At 41.7% G+C, this 23,428-nt stretch overlaps 1 protein-coding gene and 1 long non-coding RNA gene across 7 annotated transcripts in view; one reads left to right on the plus strand and one right to left on the minus strand.

The window, feature by feature from the left end:
• Nucleotides 1-19,748, minus strand: part of NALCN (sodium leak channel, non-selective) — a 274,410-nt gene extending 254,662 nt beyond the window's left edge. For 3 of the 6 annotated variants that reach the window (XM_067016966.1, XM_059042399.2, XM_059042402.2), the window contains exons 1-2: nucleotides 19,637-19,748; nucleotides 2,866-3,012 (exon numbers count right to left, since the gene is read on the minus strand). In XM_067016966.1, coding sequence (XP_066873067.1) covers nucleotides 2,866-2,973 — 108 coding nt within the window. In that variant the 5' untranslated portion in view covers nucleotides 2,974-3,012; nucleotides 19,637-19,748. The remainder of the gene's footprint in view (nucleotides 1-2,865; nucleotides 3,013-19,636) is intronic. The other 3 variants (XM_067016967.1, XM_067016968.1, XM_059042401.2) reach the window with 3 other exon arrangements.
• Nucleotides 19,745-22,169, plus strand: LOC136792843 (uncharacterized). The gene is made up of 3 exons (XR_010837329.1): nucleotides 19,745-20,380; nucleotides 21,402-21,430; nucleotides 21,898-22,169. It is a non-coding gene; the product is annotated as an uncharacterized lncRNA (long non-coding RNA).
• Nucleotides 22,170-23,428: the final 1,259 nt, after the last annotated feature.

Here is a 23,428-nt window from a genome sequence, read left to right on the forward strand (position 1 = left end):
AGATGGTCCAGAGTTACTATCTTGATGCCACGAAATATCCTAAACTTGTGTTATGAACCATGCTATTTGGCAAAGGTAATAGCGAGATGGAAGTCTTTCACCAGCAGGGAGAAAAGGAAGACGGAAACTAACACGTTAAACACTTGTAACGTGCTAAATATTTTCACGTATTTTACATCGTTTAATTCTCAAAGCAGCCTGATTTCCACATGAAAACACTAAGACTCAGGAAGATTAAGGGGCTTGTCTGTGGTCCTGCATTAATAAAAGCCAAAGCTTCTATGTGAACCAGGTCAGGCTACCCCAATGGCTCTGATACTTACCAGGGCCTAAGGCCATAATATAGGGAGATTCTGATTCAATCAAAGTATATATTGATAGAAAAGTGATATGCTATTACTTTCATAGTTTTTTATGTACTATGAGCACCTAGAAGCGGGGACCATATTTATTGTAACTTCCCTGGAATCTAGCACAGTGGCCTATCCTAGGAGACCTCAAATGCCTCTTAAAATAAATTGATACATATTCCATAAAAGGGTTTTCTTTCTATTTTATCTTAAATGTAACACCCTTGTATAAAAATATATTTTAAAATCTGCTCTCATCCTATATTTTCAAAGCTTAATAATAAATGGACTTTCCTCTTTACTTTGGAGAACATGTTTTATAAAAATTTAGCCCAGATATCTCTCCTAAAATGCCAAAAAATAAGTTTGTGTGCAATTCTGGCAGTGCATGTGCTGTTTGATGCCTTTCCTTAACCCCAACCTAAAGAAGTAGGAATTAAAAAGATAAATGTGTGTGTATACATCTGTATCTGTGTAGGACATAAAATTACTCACGTGTAACATCTTATTATGAAAACTAATACCTAGGATAAAAACTATTAACGCATCTGCATGCTAAACCTACACAATTTATATTACTAGCTAATCAGTTAGTACACAATTCCTAAACATAATTTCAATGTGTTATTTATTGACTGTCCTGTATATATATGCAGTCACATTAATCCTTTAATATACTCCCCCTGAAAGAAGATGTTTTAGTTTCATAGTAGATGGTTCTGCAGCTACACAAGCTAGCAAGCACCCACAATGAGGAACAGAAAAATTGCCAGAACTTTGAGGAGACTCAGACCCTTGTAGGCTGGTGAGTGAGTTATAATAGTAATGACAGTTGTAATATTTGCATGAAGACATCATGCTGCTAATTCCATACCATATAAGTCACTGATGACTAACTTTAAAAGTTGATGAACTTTTCATGGCAATTAGGAAGCACTTCAGTAAACATCAGTGTGTAAATTTAGCCCCATCTGGACCTCCAACACAAAGGATCTAATTACACAAGAGTTTCAAAAGATGGGTTCTCCCACAACAAAACTGTCTGAATTTAAAGAATGAATTCTCATTAAGCATTAATCATTCTAGTTAGTGTTTGCACGCCTACATCTCTAAAAATACCTTCTTCAGAAGTTCTCAGAAAGCTCTGTATGTGGTGGATACTAAGAAAAAGTTAGCGACTGCTTTATTGTCTATTCCATTCAAACTCTCTAAATGTGAATGGAAGACCTACTATGTGTCAGAAATTATGCTGGGCTCTGAGGACACACAAATGGAAACAACACAGTTTTGACTCATCACTACTTTCAGTCTGATATGCATAACATAGATATTTGTATACAATATCATTTCCACTTACATATAAAGTAGGAAAAGTGGAAAGAGAAGAGGTTCATTCCATCTGTGGTGGGGAAGGGTCAAAGGAGGAAACTCAGAGTGGATGGGGGGCAGGGGTCACATCTGAGCCAGCCTTCATGGGTGAGGGGGATGTGACTCATCTGAGCTGCTGGGAAAGGGTCTCCGGGCAAAGGAAACAATGTGAACTGGCCCAACATCTCGGAGGAGCAGGAAGCCACCGACAAGTGGACAGAGTGTAGATGCAGGAAAGGGCAGGTGCTGAACAAGTTAGAACCACAATATAAAGAGCTTTGCACGCGATACTAACCCATTTTGATTTGCACCGTAGGTAACAGGGATGTTTCAGTGATCGTAAAGCAGAAGGGTGACGTAAACAGACACGGAAATGTGGAAAGAAATGTGAGCAGGTGAGAAGCAGCCTTGGGGACAGATTAGACGGGAAAGGACAGGGGGACCAAGGCCGATCATCTTTATCATGGTCAAGGTCAAGGGAAAGGCAAGCACTGTGAGAGTAGCGGTGCATTTCCTGAATCCAGCCCCTGCTGCTGGTTTGAGAAAGGAGTTTATACCGCTCAGGATCCTAGAGCTGAGCTTCCCAGCCCTGTGACTATGCCTCCCGCCCCAGCTCTGGCTGCTAGACTGTCTCGTGTACAATGACACTTGGTGTGGCCGGGCTTCCCCTCAAGTTCCCATCAGCTTAATTAGGCAGAGAAGGTGACAAAACTCTTCAGAGACACTATCCACTATCTCCTTAACCTTTCCGTGCAACTCAGAAGGAGACCTTTAATTCCAAACGTCTGATTATCTCCTCAGACTCCTGCATCATGAGAAGGTAAGTGAAGGAAGTCTGGTCGGACACGTGCCTCACCTCGGTCTCCAGCTTTGGGTCAACCGGAGAAGTGATATTAACTCTACATGTCGGGACTCTGAGGGGAGAAGGCGGAGCCAGACCCCCTCCCACTCCTTCCTCTGTGAATAACTCACAGCGGCACCTCGTTATTTCATGGGGTTTGCTCTCCACCTCCAGGCTCCGAGACTCATCCACATTCTACTGCAGTCCAGACATTTCAAAGCCAAAGCTCCATGAGTTTTGAATTAAATGAATCAAATGTCCTTTACATCAGCGTGGGCCTCTCCACACTTGCAAACAGAAACTTACTGGCTTGTTAATCCAGAGTATGTCTGCGTTGTCCGACAGAGATTCATCAGGACCAAAGTCAGTGACCGGCTGGGCCTCCACCCTGGAGCTCTGCTTCCTTTTGAGCATGCTGAAGTTAGCTCTGGGCAGCAAGTTCAAAACCACAGTCTGGAAGAGGAAATGGAGAGTGTGTTAGTGCCCTAAACCCTCCTGACCCTAATCACAAAAACAGAGTCTCCCATGCATGCCTAGGCATTTGTTAATTACACCCATGTTCTATTATACTGTATATAATCGATACATGCAGGTGGAAACTTTTAAAGGATGAGATAAAAGTTAATTTAAAAAATTGAATTTTTTTCTCTCAACCCAACAGGTCGTCTTGTGCACGTCGTAAAACATTCTGTGCGCTCCTTTAGAGAGCATGGGGTCTAGATTAACTGGGGTAAAAGAGCTTTGCCTCTTAGGGTTCACGTATCAATAGGAAAATTTTTGAGGTCTATGTTCATATACCTAGAGCTGTCTCCACTTAAAGGTGGTCTGTGCCAGACAGAGCACAGCTGACCAATCCAGATAAACTACTCAGATCATTCTCAGAATTTTCCCCTGGGGTTAATTTAATGTGACACTCACAGACACTTACTTCCAACAACAGGATAGACCCAAGTTGACCTCCCAATTTTGTCCTTGCCATAGTGGATGGGAGCCAGAGAGAATGGGGCAGGATCTATTCCAAATAAAGTGTGTTTTTCTTTTATGAATTTTGTAACTGTATCAATTCTTCTACCAACTCTGCGGTAAACCCAAAGCATACCGAAGAGGGGTATGACGAAACGCCTGCTTTCCACTTGGATTTCCACAATTCTGAGTCAGCCTCATCTTGCTATACATGTCACCTCCCTTTAGCCATTGCTACCACCAGCCACAATCCAGCAGCTACACGCTGGGCCCTCAGGACCCGAGTAGCAAATACAAGTGCAAAAATGTGGGAGGAGATACTGTAAAGGCAGGCGGTGCCTGATCACCCCTGCACCCACAGAGACTTCTCCTTTGATTAACACCTGCATTGAATCTTTTTGTTTTTTTAAACATTGATTGATTGATTGATTTGGTTGTGCCAGATCTCAGTTGCGGCTCACGGGCTCCGTGGCTGTGGCAATATGAACTCTTAGTTGCAGCGTGCATGTGGGATCTAGTCCCCTGACCAGGGATCAGACCCAGGCCCCCTGCACTGGGAGCTTGGAGTCTTAACCACTGCACCACCAGGAAAGTCCCTGGCTTGAGTCTTCAAGGAGGGAGAGGAGCTAACATTTTCTGGATATGAACTATGTTTGGGGCGCTTAGCAATGATATTTAATTTTTACAACTGGTGGAAGAAAGCTAACAGCTTGTCTTTTTATGCAAGCATGAGGAAGTCCAGTCTCGAGGCAGCAACCAAGGTCACCAAAGCAAACTTGAGGTGTTAAAAGAAGCTCTGACTACATAAGCCTAAGGTGTTCGTACGGGAGGGTAAAGGTCTCCCAGGCAGCACACAGCCGTGGCGACGCCGAGTCAGGAAAATGCAGTAGTTCTATCACCAGGAAGGTGCCCTGGCTCTGCTCTCGGCTGTTCCTGGGGCTGGAGAAACCTAACCAAGGTCAGCGAGTGCCGCTCAAGCCTCGCGGGGGCAGGAGAAGAACAAGAATGTGTTTGCAGATTGTGTACGTGTGTGCAACATTCGCTGGGAAAGAGAACACGGAAGCTCAGGACCAATCGCCTTTGATCGGATTCCCTGTGTTCGAGCGTCTACCTCTACGTCTGTTCTCCTTGATGCACCAAAGGCGGGTGCATCTGCCTGGCCCTTTTATTCCCAGAAGAAATCAAGCTAATTGCCTTTAAGACGTGCTAGGTATTTCCAGGCTGCCTTGCCATGAATATTGGATTTGAATATGGGTTTTGCGGGAGGCTGCACTCATTGATTTTATTTTACATAATTGGAGTTTGGGACTCTTGACATTGATATGTAAATATATGCAGAATATTCAAATTACGCTTGTTCTTGGATTTACTGTGGAGGGGGGAACATCTGGTGGCCTCAATTTGGGATGCTTCTTGAATGACAGTCTCCTATGTACCCCAAAACTGGATACAGAACCTTTTAGAAACCCTTCAAGATTACACAACGCAAGGGAGGAAATAAAGAGAGGTTTTACAATGTAGTTCAAAGATGATACAAGAAAAATGTATAGGCCTAGCTACTAGCCATAATACCTTTCCACTGAGCCAGTGGAAGCTTAAGAATGGCCATTTATTGCTCTGTGATCTGGCCTCAAAAATTTTTGATGTCTAAATGGGAAATCTTCACATATGAATTCCATGCACCTTGTATTGTTAATATTCCATCTGGAGCAAAACCGATTTTTGATTATGGATTTGTTACCTTAGAGAAGTAGACATCCAGAGTTTATTTTTTTTAATCTCCACGATGGCTATATTTGAGCCACCAAAACAGTGCAACTACAATGAATGACATTACTCATCATCCACTTTCAAAATGTACCTAATACAAAAGTGTCACCAAATCAAACAGTGCCCAGGAACACCTGGTTAATCCACATATATATTAAAACTCAACAAATACGTATTTATCAACAACTAGCTCCTGAATCACTGAACCTATAACTGATTTAATAACATTAAACAAGTTCAAGTTACAAACATATGAAGAATCCAAAATTAATTTGAGGCAATTAATTGTAATAACTTTCCTTTATATACAGAAATACTGTCATACACATTCATTCATGTTGGAATCAATATATCTGAGTCCAGCAGACCTATTATTCCCCTGATAAAGACCAGCAGGAATATTTAAGTATCCTAGGTACGCTTATTATTTTGATGGGAAATTGTTTCTGTGTATCTTAGCCTTATCGCTATCATGTACTTATAACAGGATGTTTTTTTTCTCTATTTACAGAAGTGTCCTTCATGAGGCAGTGCACTAAGTTTGACAAGCGGACTTTCCAGTTGCTTTTTCATACTTATTAAAAGTAGCTGGTATTTAAATAGTTCAACAGTGGGTGGAGGCTGCACAGTTATAATGTGTTCATTGGTGAATCTTTTACTTGGAAACAGCTAGTGGCAACGCAGGGAGAAAAGACACTTTGGTTCATGGTTCTCTTTTAAATTGTTAAAATCCAGTTTCGTAGTCCGTGACAGCAATATTTTACTTCCTCAGGTCACCCCAGCTCTGTCTGGACCAAAAGAAAATATATTCATTTTTCTTTAGCTGTGAGGCACTTGCAGCCCTGTTGGGCTTTTCTTCCCCTTGCAGCTCCCTTGGGTTTTGCATTCGTCTTTTGAATCTTCCATCTCCTACATTATGGTTTCTAGCATGTCCTTTACCTGCTGTCCCGTGTGCCTCTCCTCTGTACTTAACCCCTCAAGCGAGCATCTGTCCCCACAGTTTCCATCACCGCCTGTCGATGGCCAGCAGCTTCTATGACTGAGCCATGTACCTACGTGGCCTCTCCCTCAACTGTAGCCATGCCAGCACCATCACCACTGGAAAGTCAACAGGACAGGTGCTACCGGTCCGACACACTTCGACTTCACCCCTTCCTCTCAATTCCCAGATCTCACTGCCCTGAGCTTCCCCAGTCCCTGCAGGCAGGTCTCCCCACGTGCACGGATCCCCTCGTCACAGATCCTCACTGGTGACTTCTTTCCTCCTTCCTCACTCCACGCATGTCCAAGGCCCCTTTCCCTTTATCCCCGTTACCAGAGCCCTTTCCAGGCCACGGGACCTCAGGTCTGGACGGTCGCAAACATCACCCCCTTTTTTTTCCGGCCACGCTGCGCAGCTTGCAAGGTCTTAGTCCCCCGACCAGGGATCGAACCTGGTCCCCGGCAGTGAAAGCACAGATTGTAATCACTGGACCACCAGGGAATTCCTGACACCACCCTTTTTAGTATGTCCTGTCTTTTATATTAGAATCAGCTTCCCAACACACTGAGATGGTCTCTCCTGTAACCCAGGCAATCTCCCCTTATCCTGTCTCTCATTCATTCATTCACGCAGAAAATACTACGAATCCACTGTGGTACCAGGCGCCGCAACATGTGGTGGGAACAGCAAGGCATTCCTGGAGCTCATTTAACCTTATGTTTCAAGGACACTGAGAGACAGGGATTTTCACTTGCATTTCTTCCATACTCACACCCACACACTCCACCTGGGTTGGCCAAACACCCCGTTACCTGCCATCCTCCAACCTTTCTCAACCGCTTCAGCACCTTTTCCCAGCTGTGTCCCCCTCTGTCATCTGCTGCAAACCCCACACCGGTGCTACCTATTCCCTACTCTAACTCACAAAGAGTTTTTGTCTCTGCGTGTGATTCGTTTGTTACACCTGAAAGATTTGATGTTTGGGAATAAAAGCGTAGCCGAGAGAAACATACCACTCCAGCAGACTTACAGCATCTGTTTTATTCTAAAAAGCCCCCAAAGAAGACAGAAGTCACTGATTTATTTCTAGGCATTAGGTATCATTACAACTGGCGACACATCGAAATCAACAACTCGTCTTCTGGTCATTTATGGGCACAAGCTCTGGGGCCTTTACAAGTTCAAGTGGAATCACTTAGCTACCGTCCTATCCAAGATACACACACATTTAAAGGCGGGCTTTTATCTCATTGTCGTCACAATTTGGGAAGGAAATTAAGAAAACAAAATGTTCAATCATATCCCTCCAGCTTCTCTCCCCAAGCTTTACTTCTTTGTCTTTGGCGGAGTGGCCTTCATTGCCAGCAGAGGTTTTTCATTCATTCATGCTTACATAAATGCATTCACTAAAAAAAAAAAAAAAAAAAAAAAAACATCCAAACCATCGTGTTAGGTGATGTGGATTCAGCACTAGCCAAACATGCCTGGTCTCTTTCCTCCTGGAATTCCCGAAGGCCCTATGTTCCTGACACAGCAGACATACTTAATTTAAAAGTAGAGGAGGTAATTCAAGGTGAGCCTCTGACCACTCTGCTCTCATTCTGCAACCTCCACCTGCTGGTTTTCTTATTCTTTCACTACCTCATCGCTAGCTCCACATCACCTCCTATGGAACAGTTGATTCCCAATTTGCCTCTGTATCTGTGCTACCAGACATAACGAGATTCACAAACAAGCCAGGACAGCCAACCAACGGGTCCCTTCCTAGACCTCAGATACCTAAACCTTACATTAAACTAGAAGAAAATCATTTTATTTTAAGTTTATTCTCATTACACAAAAAATTTGTGGTAGGAAAATTAGAAATATAAAAACAAAACGAGAAACAAAGTGAAAACCATCAGGAATTCTAGGCACTCAATGATATTGGCAAAGTATTTGTTGAGTGCATACATTGTGCCAGCCACGAGGTAAAGTACTGCAGCAGACCTATAATCAGATATGCTCTCTCTCCTCCTGAAATGTCCTTTAGCTGGAGCGCTTACTCTCCAATGGGATACGGAGTATATCTTTTTTTAAAAATTTATTTGGCCACACCGCACGTCACGCCTGCGGGATCTTAGTTCCCGGACCCGGGATTGAACCCGTGTCCCCCTGCAGTGGAAGAGCAGTCTTAACCACTGGACCACCAGGGAAGTCTGGAGTGTATCTCTTTTAGTATCTTCTTTTCCGTATACTGTATGTTTTCCACGCATATATTTATTTTTAAGTATTTGTGCTTAAACGTTGTTTTGTAACCAGCTTTCTTTTTCCATCTAGCAGTATCCTGTGAAATCTTTCTCTGTTAATAAATATGCAGGCACAGAAAACCCTAACTATTAATAAATACCACCTTCAAACATCTGCCCTTTCTTGTCCTTCTGGTCTCCTAAGCTCATTTACAACCTTACACGTGCAAGGCCTTGCTGGACAGACAGATACAAGCACACCTTCTAGATTAAGCACCGATGTTGAATTTGTTGCTGAGAAAGGTATCACCACATATTTTGGGAGACAACTGAATTCGATGTTACCAGTTTTTTTGATGTGGGCATTACAAACAACTCTTATTTCAATGTTTCTATGTCTCCCTCTGTTTTAAATGGCCACAGAACCCCAAACAACAAACCACCCTACATATCTCCATTGGAACAAGAAGAGTTTCCTGCCTTTCCCCATATGCCTGGTGTACGCACATCAAAAGCTTCCACTGTACTTCAGCGCGTCATAATAACAATGTCAAGACCAAAGGGGATGCTTATTCCTCAAGCTGGAGCTGACAAATGTCATTGGTTCTTAAAGTTAGCCTGTCTGTTTTTGTCTGGCCCAATTTTCTTCCTGACAGAGGACATGTCCATTCAGAGCAAATGAATACACACTCATAACATTTTATGCCGTGGTTTTAAATTAGGAGGAAAGCCCCACTCTTTCTGTCTTGTTTTCTGTTACCCCAAACCCTTCTGCCTCGCCTCACACTTACCCTAGCACTGGCCCTTCCTCCAACTCCCAGGTACCCTGGAGCCTCAGAGCCCGGGGTGACTGCACCTCTCTCTACCCAGCTGAGTGTCCTGTCTCCCCACCTCGAGGGTCTGAAACTTGTCCTCTAGTTCTTCAAGCCCAGATCAACTCAGGGCTCGGCTCTGGGCACCGAGGACGGGGGTCCCGTGCTGCCTGGGCGCCCTGCACCTCCCTCCACGAGCCCGCCTCTTACAGCCTTGACAGCCTGGCACGTGGGGCTTTCCCACGCTGGACCCCAGCGACCCCGGGGTTTCCTGTTCAGTGATGCTCTGCCTCTTGACCTTAACAATCAACAGTGCTTAAGGCAAAGTGATATAGGTAGAATGTGATGTAAAACTGAAGAGATATTCCCTAGTCTGAATGCTTTATAAAAAGGAAAACAATCCTCAAATACACACGCACACACACACACACACACACACACACACACACACACACACACACACACACACAGAGAAGTCTACCAAAAAACCCACAAAAAGGAGGTGAAATGCTTTGGAAGACACAGACGTTTCCCCATGGTAAAATAGTAAGCTCATCAGTTGATTTCCTTCCAAATTAAGCTGACCGCCATGTAAAACACTCCTTCCCACACAAATGTTTACTGAGGGCTTATCCCGTGCCAGGCCTGGTTCTAAGCATGTCACATATCATGTCATTAGATTCTTACAAGAACCACTTCACAGATCAAGAAATTTAGGTACAGAGATGAGCCAGGATATGAACCAAGACAAAGTGATTCACGGAACTATTAAATTAAAAATTAAGTACATTATAAAATAGATAATTTAAAAAACCCTACTTTTCAACATTTTTTCTTTTTTTTTTTTAAAGCATGATTTAAAAAAATTATTTATTTGGTTGCACTGGGTCTTAGTTGTGGCTCGTGAACTCTGAGTTGTGAGACCTGGTTCCTTGACCAGGGATCGAACCCAGGCCCCCTGCATTGGGAGCTCAGAGGCTTAACCACTGCGCCACTAGGGAAGTCCCTCAACACTTTCTAATCATACAACCTTGTAATTCTAAACTCTCTTAGCATTGATTATTGTTTGCAAAAATACTACAGACATTCTCCTCTCTTAAAACTGAATCCATTTGTATTATATGAGTCATATTATAGTTATTCCAGCCACACATTTATAAAAATATGTCGATTATTTTTCTGGTAAGAAATCATCAAACGCTCATCAAATCTATCTAAATGTCACTTTCATATAGCTGAAGTTATTATCCATGTATCCAGCCTTTTTCCTTGAGGATGAATCCTAGAAATAGTCTATTATGCTTTTATCATCTTTTGTCTAAACTGTGGGGGGAAAAAAAAACACATAAAGAAGCATTTACTAATTCCCATCTGATAATCTTACAGCATGTAGTAAAGAGACAGCTGTCTTAACTTCCTAAGGATGACAGATTTCTTCATTTCTTAGAGTTAGTTTTAGTCTCATAAATTCTTGACCAAATGTGCTGAGAACATGAAAAATAGAAAACAGATCTGACTTATGATACATGGGTAAAAGAGTGTATGTTTTTCTGCAGAGATTATATTAGGGCAGAAAGAAGAGCTTTATTGAGAGAAGTCCTTCTGTCATAGTCAAAATGCAAAGCTCAGGGCACTGTCAGGGCTGTGATTCTATTTTGCAGTGTTCTTTGTTCTCGAGCAAGGAAAATCCAAACTAAACAGAAGCTACCAATCAGAAGTTAGCAAGTGGTAGCTGTTTATTCAACAAAAGAACCGTTTAATCTAAAAGTTTCTAATAATAATGTGTTTGGCCATCCCAAGAAATGGTACACTTCTTTCTGGATATTCTCAGAGAGAATGCCTACACACACATTGTGGAGTTTGCAGAAAGGACTTCTATGCCATCTGGGAGTTTGCAATAGATTACCTCCCAAGAGACTTCCAATGATACAATTTCTTAACACACTCTTTGAAGCTGCTCATAATTTTATGCATTTTATCAACTCAGGGTAGCATGGTGGTCTGTAAATTACTGTACATAATTTTAGAAGAGAATCAAGCTTAAGCAGTATGCATTCTTTTTTTTTATTTTTTCACTTGAAAGATGAGAGCAAACATTTATCAAAAGCTGGCTCTGTGCCAGGCACTATTCCAAGGTCGTAATACCTCTTTGATGTCGTTTTTAGTATTATCCCCATTGTACAGATTAAAAGTCTGAGGCAAGCTTGTCCAGATCCACATGAACTGGAAGCAAGTTTAGAACCCAGGGAGTCCATTTTGTTGGGAGAACAGAGGTAGCGGAGGGAGGGAGAGAATGGGCAGAGAATTGACTTACTTTTTAACCTCAAGAACTTTCGTACAATTCAAATGTTTTGCAACAGTGATGAATTTCATTGTAATTTCTTTAAGACAAGTAAAATATGAAAATCATCAGTTTTTAAGCATAAACAAATTACACCTGGCATTTGCTGAGGATTTATCATGTGTGAGGCTAAGAGCTTTGAGTGGATTATCTCATCAACTGCCTCCCACACCCCTATAAAGCAGGTGTCTCCGTTATTCCGCTTTTACAGATGACAATGAAGTTTAGAGAAGGTGAGTGCCTCACCCAAGGTCATTTTCTGACCTTTACCTCCATGATATTCAGTTATCCTTGTCTTTCAACCTGACCTTTCCAGGGCTTTGTGAATAGAACTTTCTCTTTCCCCAGCAAGCAGAGATGGGGAGTCTCCAAGTTCTGGCCTCTCCCAAGTCTGAGTAGTGAAACTAAATTAGAGCAAGGCGGCATCTAGACTGCAGTGCCCCCGGGGCAAGTGTCTCCTGTTCCAAAAGTACCCTTTGCTCCTGAAATTTAATTGGTCCAATGCGATGCGTCTTTTCTTCTAATTGGTTCCTAGTGGTTTGGAGAAAAGGCAGGCATTTGCCTGAGCCCCAGGTCTGCCTTAGCAACAGCAGAGCACATCACTTAGCAGGCAAACTAAAACATCGTTAAAACTCGACCCCAGATCACAGCAGCAATCTCTCTTTCTGTATCTCTCTGCCTCTCTCTCTCCAAATGCACTTTTCATTTGGGTGCCTTCTCATCTACGTCTTGGCCCTAGCTAAATCGGGATGCAGCCCTGCAAAAACAGTGCTACATGCGCGGTCCAGTCTCAGCAGGATAGCAAGAGCCACCCAAGATGGGCCAGCAAACAGAGGAAGCTAAACATTTCCAAGGGCCACCTCCAACCGCAGGCTCTTCTTTTCTCGTTTCCTTTTGTCAACACACTGATTAAAAACAAAAAATGGTTCCCCACTTTTTATACTGAGTCTACTTCCTAAATCCCCCCAAAAAAGCCGCATATTTTTTTTCTAGTTCTTTCTACTAATACTTCAAAACAGTGTCATTACACCCTCAAAGATTCAGTTCTGTTTCATTTTTAATTGTGAAAATTGAATTTTCTTTGAGCTTTAAAAATTACTAGATTTGGTAAAGGAATTCAGGATAGACTATGACGTCCCAACACCACAGCATGCTGCATGCATGCCAAACTAAAACAGCCCATCAGTAGGGGAGGGTTAGAAGTTGTATTTGTCTCCTAAATCACTGTGTTGATTACAAAATGAGGCAATCAGCTCACACCTGTAGGCTGACCAACCTCTTTCCAACCTCTCTACTCAGAAAATTCAGTCAATCCTTTTAACAAGCCCTAGCCTTTGACTCCAAGTTTAGAAAGGATATGCATTTTTTTAATTTTGTGAGTTATTTTGGGTACAAGGTAGGTGTAAGAAGTTTTTAAGAAAAGAATATCAGAGTTAAAAATCACCACAGGCTGATGGTATAATTTTTTTTCAGAAAGGTCCAGTTTCCTCCAGGTCGTGGCAGAAGTTTCCTGGGTTTTCATCGTCCAATAGTCCAATGATGGGCATATTATTTTAAGAAATTATCTCTTTTGCTTGTAGTCAATTAACCTTGTAATGAATTTGCAATGGTTGGACAAAGAAGATGGATGGTTAAAATGGTGGTTTTCAAAACTTTTCCATCTAGTAGTTAAATAGTATGGAAAATGAAAAGGAGCTATCTATTTATGTATGTGTGTAGTTGTTTAATTTTGTAATATGCATTCACAAAATTTGGACAATGGTGAATGTTTTAAAATAGTAGTTTCCAAAGATGGTTAACATCTGAATCATTGGGGAACATTCTCCACCATGGACATCTTTCACGTCAGACTTAACTAAAACAGAACCTTGCAGGGTAAAGCATGGGAAATGGTGCTTTTAAAAAACACTCCCCAGGTGATTCTTAACACACCCTCCCAGCGCTGGCCCCAAGAGTGATGGAAGCACTGCTCTAGACGCTCAGAAGAGCATTTTGACACTATGGAAATTACAGGTGATAGTCAAGACTGGTTGTCTGGGAAAAGAAATAAGAGAGACTGGTGTAAACAATAAAGATAAAACAGATATCTGAGACAAAAATTTTGATCTATAACTGAATGTATATAATATTCTAAGTTTTCCTCAGAGAACTTCAGAATTTTCCACAAAAATATATTTGATATATTTAAATATATTTGAAATATATTTGAATATATTTGATACACAAGAATACATTTTTGTCTTATGAGAAGACAACTAAGAAATTTGGTTTTTCCTTGACTTTTCTACTATATTTTCTAGTCTAGAATATGGCTATTCATTTCTTGAAAGGAACAAAGCAAAAACACTTTGTCTAGTTGAACTAACTAGCTTTTAACATTGCTTTCAATTTTTACTTAATAAAAAGTAGAAAATTGTTTTGAGGCTCCCCAGGGTTTAAAATTTCTTTCCTCCACAAAGTATTGACATGTGGAATTGAGAGAAATAGAAAGACTAATCCAACAAGCTCTAGTTCTGAACATTTAAATTCCTTATTTACAATATTTATCTTTTTCTCTGAGCTTCAGCTCCTGGGAGGAATAGCCAAGGAAGTTTCCATATTTGAATTACCTTTTTTTTTTTTTTAACCCCAGGCAAATTTTATAACATATACTCAATAGTATTTTAAGCCATCACTGACGTATCTTGTCTGATACAAATTTGTATCTTGTCTGACACAGGCCTCCATAATTTGTACTTTTCAGAAATAATAAGTAATTTAAAAAAAATCCTTCCTCTACTCCAAACGTGATACGTGAAGCTGATCTTCTGTGGATTTCATAATAACAATAAAGAACTAATAAAGAAATAAAGAAGCAAAGGATCTAACCTGCAGATACAGTTAACTGAAAGATAAAGAAGTGATTAGCTGTTCTACCTAGGCATTACAAATAGGAGCAAAAATGGCCACAATCACCCAAGCTTGAGGTCCTGGATTCATTCCTCACCCACCCCTCCCTTTCTTTCTGTTGGTTCAGCCACCAAGTTCTGTTAGCATTTGTTCTATTGATAAATCACCATCCACCTCTCCTTTTCCATTCTTGTAGTCTGAGGTCAGTTACCCATCCTTAGAATTTCATGCCCAGTTTCTCCAACACCTTCCTTCATTGGCCCCCATTCTTATTTTTCTCCTTCTTGACCACATTCTTAGTTCTTGGCACACTGATGCCTCCTATAGATAGCTATCCATTAATAGGCCTTAAAGACTGGAATGCTGGGTTTTATTTTTTTTCTATCAGATCTAAAGCCTTTCTGTTTCATCATGAATTCATTCATGTTTTTAAACATTCTCCTCTTTCTTCACCTCTCTAGTTCTGTTCTGTTGTTTTCTTTACTTCCTAAGATGAAATGCTGCTTCCTTATCCCATCGTAGGTCACAGACCTTTTGAGGAAATACTACATCTAAGGACACATGTTGCCCAAAATGAATACACACAAGAATACTTTTGGCTATCTACACTATAATGCTATGATAATTAGTATATGTTTTATATATAGAAAGCTTGTAATTACAACTTTTTTAAAGACAGCAACTTTTATTATTATAAGGTGTTTTTTCTCATTTAGTTATTTTCTGAACTATTGTTTTTACATACTTCTACCTCACCTTTTATTTCTTTTGGTAGCAGGCGCCTAATATGTATTTCTTCATCTTTTTTATATTTCAGTTTGAGCCATACTAGTATCGTAAGAGAACAGTCTTCTGCTATTTTTCAGAATTACACATTTTCAGTATATTATTTTACTGATCCTTTAATTTTGGAGGAGGAGAATGAACCTAGTCTAAATTTTCCCTTGTGAATAGTTTTTTTCAACTTGATAAGAATACTGATGGAATATTTTCCTTTCTTTATTTTTCAAATTCAAAGTGTTCACCAGGCTACATCTACATGTGGGCTACTTTTAATTAATTTTTCCTGGTCCATGATAACCCATCTTCATCTGAATATTTTTCCATCTAAAACAAAATAATTATTATATTTCCCTTAGAACAAGGCCTGTGTTCCATTTGCTCTGTACTCCCCGTCAGGAAGAGCACTGATTTGTGTGTCTGTGTTGGCAATCTTCCACATACAGCATCCTTGCCCCATACAAAGTCCTCTTTTCATCTCCTTCCTTTGCATAACTGGAGATAAGTCTCACTCTTGATCTCTGCATAAATGATTCCCTTGGCTGCAGTGTTCTGACTCCTCATACTTCTAATTCTCCTGGACTCCCTCCCCGGAACCCCATCTCCTGCCCCAACCTCTGGACTCACAGGGTCAGTCCCTGTCATCTGAGCACATTCTGTTTGGTGTGGCTGCCCTTGCCCTGGGGTCTCATGGGGAAACTGCCTCAGAAGTCAACGAATTCTGTCTTACCAACAGAATGCTCCATCTTTAACCTTCACCCCTTCACATTAAGGGCTTCTGCAGAAGCTCTGTTACTTATTTTTTGTACAAATCTCTGAGAAAGGGAATTGTGACCTGAACCTTAGTTTTATCCATCAGTTTCATGAGCCCAGTTCCATCAGTACTGAATCTAAAAGAAATGCCTTAGGGTTGACAGCCTAGGAGCAAACGGTCTTCTTCTCTCTGTACCTTTAGGGCACAGATTTCTCACTATATAAATTCCTTTGATCATTTATTTGAAGTCTGAGTAGGAAAGCAAAAAGCAGAATTAGACACCTGAGCTCAAAAATCACTTTTTCCTAAAAGACCTAGCATTTACTTACTCTTTTTATTCAACTTTACAACTTTTATAGCATTCCTACTTTGATTTTACTCTAAGAGGCATATTTTATCAGCTGGATTTCAGATGAATTTGTTAAAGGTCAAGTCTTTATATAGTGCAAAGGTCATAAATCCAAGATACTTTATCTTCTATTATTCCTGAAAAAGAGGGAAGATGGTCCACAAATACTAAAAAGAAGGCACATTTACCTCAGAAGGCATATAAATCATCTTATTCAGAATTATAACCTTTAGAAAGCCAACTTGGAGCTATGTGCATATCCATAACCTATAATATATATTATATATATTTCCATAAATTTATATATAATATATATCTACTTAAAAATTTAGATAATCCATTTTTTCCAGGAATATCACTTTTTGGAATTTATCGTGAAAAATAATAACTTCCAATAGAAATAAATCCCTCTACTCTAACTATCTACCAGGACATTATTTATGATGATGAAAAGCTGGAAACAGCAAATATCCAATGACAGTGTTATAGCCATGTTAAGTGAGCCTACATTCATAGGTCATAGTCTTATACAGCCATTTATAATTTTTTAAGGAAGAAAACTGTATAGAAACATGAAAAATACTTATGACAAATAATAAATGAAAAAACAGCATAAAAAATGTACAACACATGACCACAGCTACACAAAAGTCATATAGTCTTAAAAATACACAGATAGTACAATCTTTTGTATTAGGTTATTGGGACTATGGTTGTTTATTTTCTTTTCACAATCATTTCTGTCATTTCTTTCATATCTAATTATTTTTAAATTGAAAGGATTAACTTTAAAATGTTAAATGTTTGCGCACAACGAGTTTTGAAGGTGTAAAAACTTCTTGCACAAGTCCTCGAGACAGTTAAGAATCATATAACACGACAAACTCCAAAATGTTCATACTGGGTGGGGGGGCAATTTATAATTTCTTTAGACTGAAGGTCATAGTTTCCAAATCAAAACTAGAAAATAGGCTATCTCATTGTCTCTCCACTTGACTGCATATTTGTCTTTCCTGACAGATTCATAAGTCCTGGTCTATCTCTTTCCCTCATTGAACCTCCAGCTCCTAGCCCAGCGCCTGGTTTACATTGGGATACAATGTTATGGGGAGATGTGTTTTCTTTTTTTTCTTCACAAACTTGTGACTCTTTCCCTGGGATATAGTCACATAGCCATGAAAATTCTAAAATTATCACAGCATCATTGATAAAGGATGAAACAAATATGTACATGCCTGCCCAAGTGTACACACACATATACACACTCACAATGGATGCAGGAAAGAGATGAGAAGCAAATGGAACTCATTTCAAAGAAATGCCATACCCAAAAAAGAAGAAAAAAATGGTACCCAAAACTTCAATTCTCTAAACCGCAAGCAAATGCTATTTCAAGTCAATACTTTTTTTTTACAAGTGTAATATTTTTCCTCTTTTGACTGTGTCATAGCTAAAGTTCACCACCGTTTCACACGGCTTGTCTTCAACTTTTGCAGAGCTCCTGGTATGTTCACCATCTACCCTGCCAAAATGTCACATCTTCTATGAACTCCAAGTGGGTCCAACCAGCCTGTTCACTTTTTCATTTTTCTCTCAAACTCGACTTTTCCTTCACTCTGGTTTTAGCAATAGCTGGATCAAATATACTAGAGATGAATGGAAAATCTAACGTCAAAGGCCCACAGAACGAAAGCCCACCGATTAGGAAATACATTTTTGCTGTTGTTGTAGAGGATTGAGAAGCCATGATTTTTATTTAGAACTGTTGAAACTTAACCTTTGAATGTTAAAAAAAACCCACCATTCCTGCTCTATATCTGCCTTGCGGATAACTGCCATAGGCCAACCTCTCCTCTCCTATTTAATTTCAAGTCACGGTTGTAGCTACGAATCATAATTTTTTTAAAAAATTGCCACCTGTTACTCTCTGATCCCTATTAAAGGTCTTCGCCAACCCGGACCTCCTCGTACACAAACTCTCACCGCCAGGGAAATTCAGGCCTTAGCTGATGACTGTACAAACACGATATTAAAAACACGTGGCGCAGTGGTTGAGAGTCCGCCTGCCGATGCAGGGGACACGAGTTCGTGCCCGGGTCCGGGAAGATCCCACGTGCCGCGGAGCGGCTGGGCCCGTGAGCCATGGCCGCTGCGCCTGCGCGTCCGGATCCTGTGCTCCGCAACGGGAGAGGCCACAGCGGTGAGAGGCCCGCGTACACACACACACACACACACAAAAAGGAGCGGGACTTCCCTGGTGGCGCAGTGGTTGAGTCCGCCTGCCGGTGTGGGCACCCCGGGTTCGTGCCCCGGTCCGGGAAGATCCCACATGCCGCGGAGCGGCTGGGCCCGTGAGCCATGGCCGCTGCGCCTGCGCGTCCGGAGCCTGTGCTCCGCAACGGGAGAGGCCACAGCGGTGAGAGGCCGGCGTACCGCAAAAAAAAAAAAAAAAAAAAAACCAACCAAACAAACAAAAAAACCCCACATCCTTTCGAGGCTTGAAACTGAGTGTGTCTGAACACGCATCCTTGATCGTATATCCCAATTATGCCTAAAATTGAAAGATTTACCCTATGATATTTCAAGCATTTATCAGGACCTGCGTTTAGAGTAATCACGCTACCCTTAAAGAGGAAAATCTGAGTCGGAGAGACACAGCCCTGCTCAGGGCTCTGGGCCCGCCTTGAGTTTCCAGCCTGGAGACCCACAGCGGTCTCTTAAGGGCTCAAAGACAAAACGGTGTGGCTCTGGCAGGACTCTGCTTTGCTCGCCGTGTGGCCACCCTAATGACAGCCGCTCAAACAGGCCAATTCGTAAAAGAAGGGACGTGAAGCGCAGAGCGACGCGCCTGGAGGTGGGGTGGGCAAGGCCTGCCCGGAAACCTGCCGAGGCAGGCGGCCCGCACACCTGCGCGGTGGCCCCCGGGAGCGCTGCGCATCCGCCTCACCCGCAGGCACCTGGCCGGCGGGGCAGGCCGAGGTCCGGCGGCCCGGGGCATCCAGCGCGCACCCGAGGCCGGAGAAGGCGCACCCCGCGGCGGGGGCAGGGGAGCGCTTCGCGGCCGCCCGCGCCCGTTCCCCGCGCAGCCTGGGGGGCGCTCGTTCGGCTCCCCGCGCCCGGCCCTCGCCCCCCGCCCCCAGCCCGCCTGGGCCCGGCCGGAATCAGAGCGACCGGCGCGCCCCCCCCGGGCCTCCGGCGCCGTGACCAACCTGTAACCCCGGCGCTCAAAGCGGTCATGGTGCTGCTGCTGGTGCTGCTGCGGCGGCGGCGGCGGCGGCGGGGCGGGGCGCGCACCCACCGCGGGGACGCGGCCCCTCACCTCCCGCGGCTCCGGCGGCGCGCTCCACCCGGCGTGCTGGGCCTGCGAGGGCGACGGCGGGGGCGGGGCCGGAGGGGAGGGCTTTTTTCTTTCTGCCTTTTTAAAAAAAAATCAGAGTTGGCTTTGCCGCAGGGGTTGGGATGCTGGAGGCACCCCGGGCTGAAGGGAGGAGACGGCAGAGGGGAGCGGGAGGGTCGGTGCCATCAGGTTCCTTGTCTCCGGCCGCCGCCACCGGCCCAGGCTTCCAGCAGCAGCTGGGCTCTCCCCTACCAGTTAGCTCCTCCTGTGCTCTCTGGTGTGCTTACCGAGCGCTCCTCGCGCACTCGGGAAGGGCACACGTAGGGCCACCGCGGAGAGGCGAGCGGGGCCCGTGTACATGTGGTCTTGTCTTACTGGACACAGTAATCTGAGGATGCGGACTAGTTTCACCCTTGAGTATGAAACTGCTAAATCACGAGGGCATCGGTGACATTGATCTCTTCTAAGCATGTTAACATTTTCTCTTAACATTAAAATATTTCGTCATGTGCATGAGGCTGGATGCCCATTCAAAAAGTGGTCACCTCCAGGAGCTGTTAACGATACCCGGACAGGAAGCTGCACCTGATGTTTCCTGGGGCTCCCGGCGGAGCAGGTTTGGTGAAATCTTGGATATTTGAGCTCCCTGCTCAGACCCAGGGGACATTATCCCCTCAGCTGCATTTGCTGAAAAGTTTACTCAGGCGCTGGCATCTTGCTTTGTAGCCAGATATTAAACCCACCCACAATCCTTGACAGTGATTTACTGCTTGTGTGTGGTCCTGTCTTCACACGCATTATACACACACAAGCACATAAATAGAGGGAGAGAGAAAACTGAGTGAAACTTCCTCTGGAAGAGAAATCAGAACCCCAAACCAAAGAACAATTCCCTATTACAAAATTATAGTCCAAGAGATGGGAAGTAAAATCACATACACACATTTTTAAAATAAAATTTCTAGTTCTGCATATTTAATTAACTTATTTTTTTAAAAAAACAACCCTTGCACAATCTATTCACATTGGGCCAGTGTTCGCACTTTTTTTATTATTTAGAGGAAATTTTAAAATAGTTAGCATTTCATGAAATACAGAACCATGTGGAATATATTTTTCTGAAGATTCTAGAAAAACCAACTATATAAAAAGCTGTTTTAAACAAATGAAACCATATGGAAATATTCTTCACAACACAAAATGGACACACAATCATTTCGAGGCCAGGGAGATGAGAATGCAGAAGTTATATATAGACAATTCTTTCAAAGAGTTTTGCTGTAAACATTTGGAAAGAAATGGTGTGGGAGCTGAAAGAGGAAGTGGAGAAAAGACAATCATTATTCTTTTTAAGATGGGAGATAGCAATACGTTTTTTGCTAATGCAGTGGATGGGGAAAACTTGGTGATGCAAGAAGATGATGAGTAAGTAAAGCATGTCCCTGAGTAGAAGAGAGGGTTGAGGTTCACCAGACAAAGCAGGGCTGGCCTGACCGAGAAGCACAGATGATTCATACATTCATTCATATTAACAGGAAAGAAGGTAGAGTGTCAGGTCCTAAATGCAGGGAGGTGGGGAATTGGATGGCATGAGCTTGTGGAAATTATCTTCTAATTGATTTTATTTTTTATTTCAGTGAAAGAGGAAGAAACTCATCAAGTGAGGGTAAGGATTGAGGAAGGATGTGTTGGAGGTTTGAGGGAAAAATAAGTTGGGAAATTGTCAACTAGGACAGTGAAGGGTTGGCTGCACGAGGGAACATGATTACTGGTAATCTTAAGGACCCATCTGAAATTATTGATTATGAATTTATTATAAGAAATGCATATTTTTTCCTAGCCGTGTTTAGTTGCATGAGTGAAGGTAATTCCTATGAAATCTGTTTTTCTCCGGGTTGTAGTTTATCCTGGCAAGTTATACAATATCTTCAAGCCCAGTACCATAGTAGCAAGGCTTCTTGTGAAAGTTCATTGATTTCACATCACATTATTCCTGCAGGTATTACAATATTGCACCTGTTTGGGCCCAAAATAAAAAAAAAAAAATAGAATTTAAGAAGATAAAGTCAGATTTATGCTACTTTCTGAAGTCAATGAATCTTGCACTAACACAGGTTTCTTTGAATTTAATAGCCCTTTTGCTCATGGAAGGTATCTACAGAGAGAAAAAAAGAAATGAGAAAATATATTATCAAGGGAAAAGAAAGATGAAGCCATTTGGACAATATCAAGTAAACAAAAGGATTCTTTAAGAAATATGCATTGTGGTTTCTCTCCAAAACTATTCAACCTCATTAATCTCAGTGGTAACCTGCAAAGTTGATTTTGAGATGTTTTCAGCTTGACTCTATCAAAACACATCTATTCCTTAAAGAGCACAAGTAATCAAGGGATATTTCTAAAAGGTATGAGAAATATATTCACCTGATGTATTATTCTACATTAATATTTTCCAGTGGATAAACTGGTCCTAGTCTTGTTTCCATACTGTCTTTTATGGTAATTATTTATACACATGTCTACTTATTTAGATTTAAAGGCCCTTAAACTTAACCTTATAATAAGCCTTTGCATCCCTACTTTGCTTTGTCTAATACCTTTCTTACCCAGTAAGGTACTCAATCAATATTTGTTTAATGAATTAACTAAATACCAATTAGTTCACAAATTTAATTGTTCAAGATTAAACACTTTGTATGAATAATTTTCCCTTTGATGCAAAAGGTATTTTTAGTGAGGCTGTCAAATATATTTATATTAGGAACAGAAAATTTTCCATTCCCTGACCAGAAAGCAATCTCAAAACACAGCTGTAATAATGTCTGATTACTAAACTGCCAGGGAACTGAAGCTTCCTACTTTAGTGTGAAAATAAAATAGAGGATGATGTTGAATAAGTATGTCCTCATTAATTTTTGAAACATCCTCACATTGTAAGACTGGAAAAAGCCTGCAGAGGCCATTGGATTCAGTATCTACATCTAGGCACAATGATAACTAAATTATACAAAAAATATTGTTGCCTCTCTTATATAAGAACCTTCAGTGAAAAAACTTATAAAATTGTTTTAGCTATAAATTTTCACAACATTATATAACAAAATAAAAAGTATAGGTATGATCTGGCTGTTGTGTTTATATAACATTAAGCCATTGATATAATGGATCTTTTTAACTAAAATTGCAGACTCCAGCAACGATTTTCTTGTTATTAAAAGCCTTCCAGTGATCCAAGAGTATATTTGTTTTTCCAAATAGTCACCAGAAATCTTCTTGATTTAAGCCTATTTCCTGCCTTTGTCACATTATAAGTGGATATAAAATGGTTGCTTATCATGAATTTTATTTTGTATTTGTGTATATGCCTATATGTTATTATTATTATTATATGATTTTTTTTTTTTTTTTTTTTTTTTTTTTTGCGGTACGCGGGCCTCTCACTGCTGTGGTCTCTCCCGTTGCGGAGCACAGGCTCCGGACGCGCAGGCTCAGCGGCCATGGCTCACGGGCCCAGCCGCTCCGCGGCATGTGGGATCTTCCCGGACCGGGGCACGAACCCGTGTCCCCTGCATCGGCAGGCGGACTCTCAACCACTGCACCACCAGGGAAGCCCTATATGAATTTTTTAATTCACAAAGACAATTGCTAAATCTAGCCTAATCTT

Source organism: Kogia breviceps, chromosome 16 (genome assembly GCF_026419965.1).
Source record: "Kogia breviceps isolate mKogBre1 chromosome 16, mKogBre1 haplotype 1, whole genome shotgun sequence".
Lineage (NCBI taxonomy): Eukaryota > Metazoa > Chordata > Mammalia > Artiodactyla > Physeteridae > Kogia > Kogia breviceps.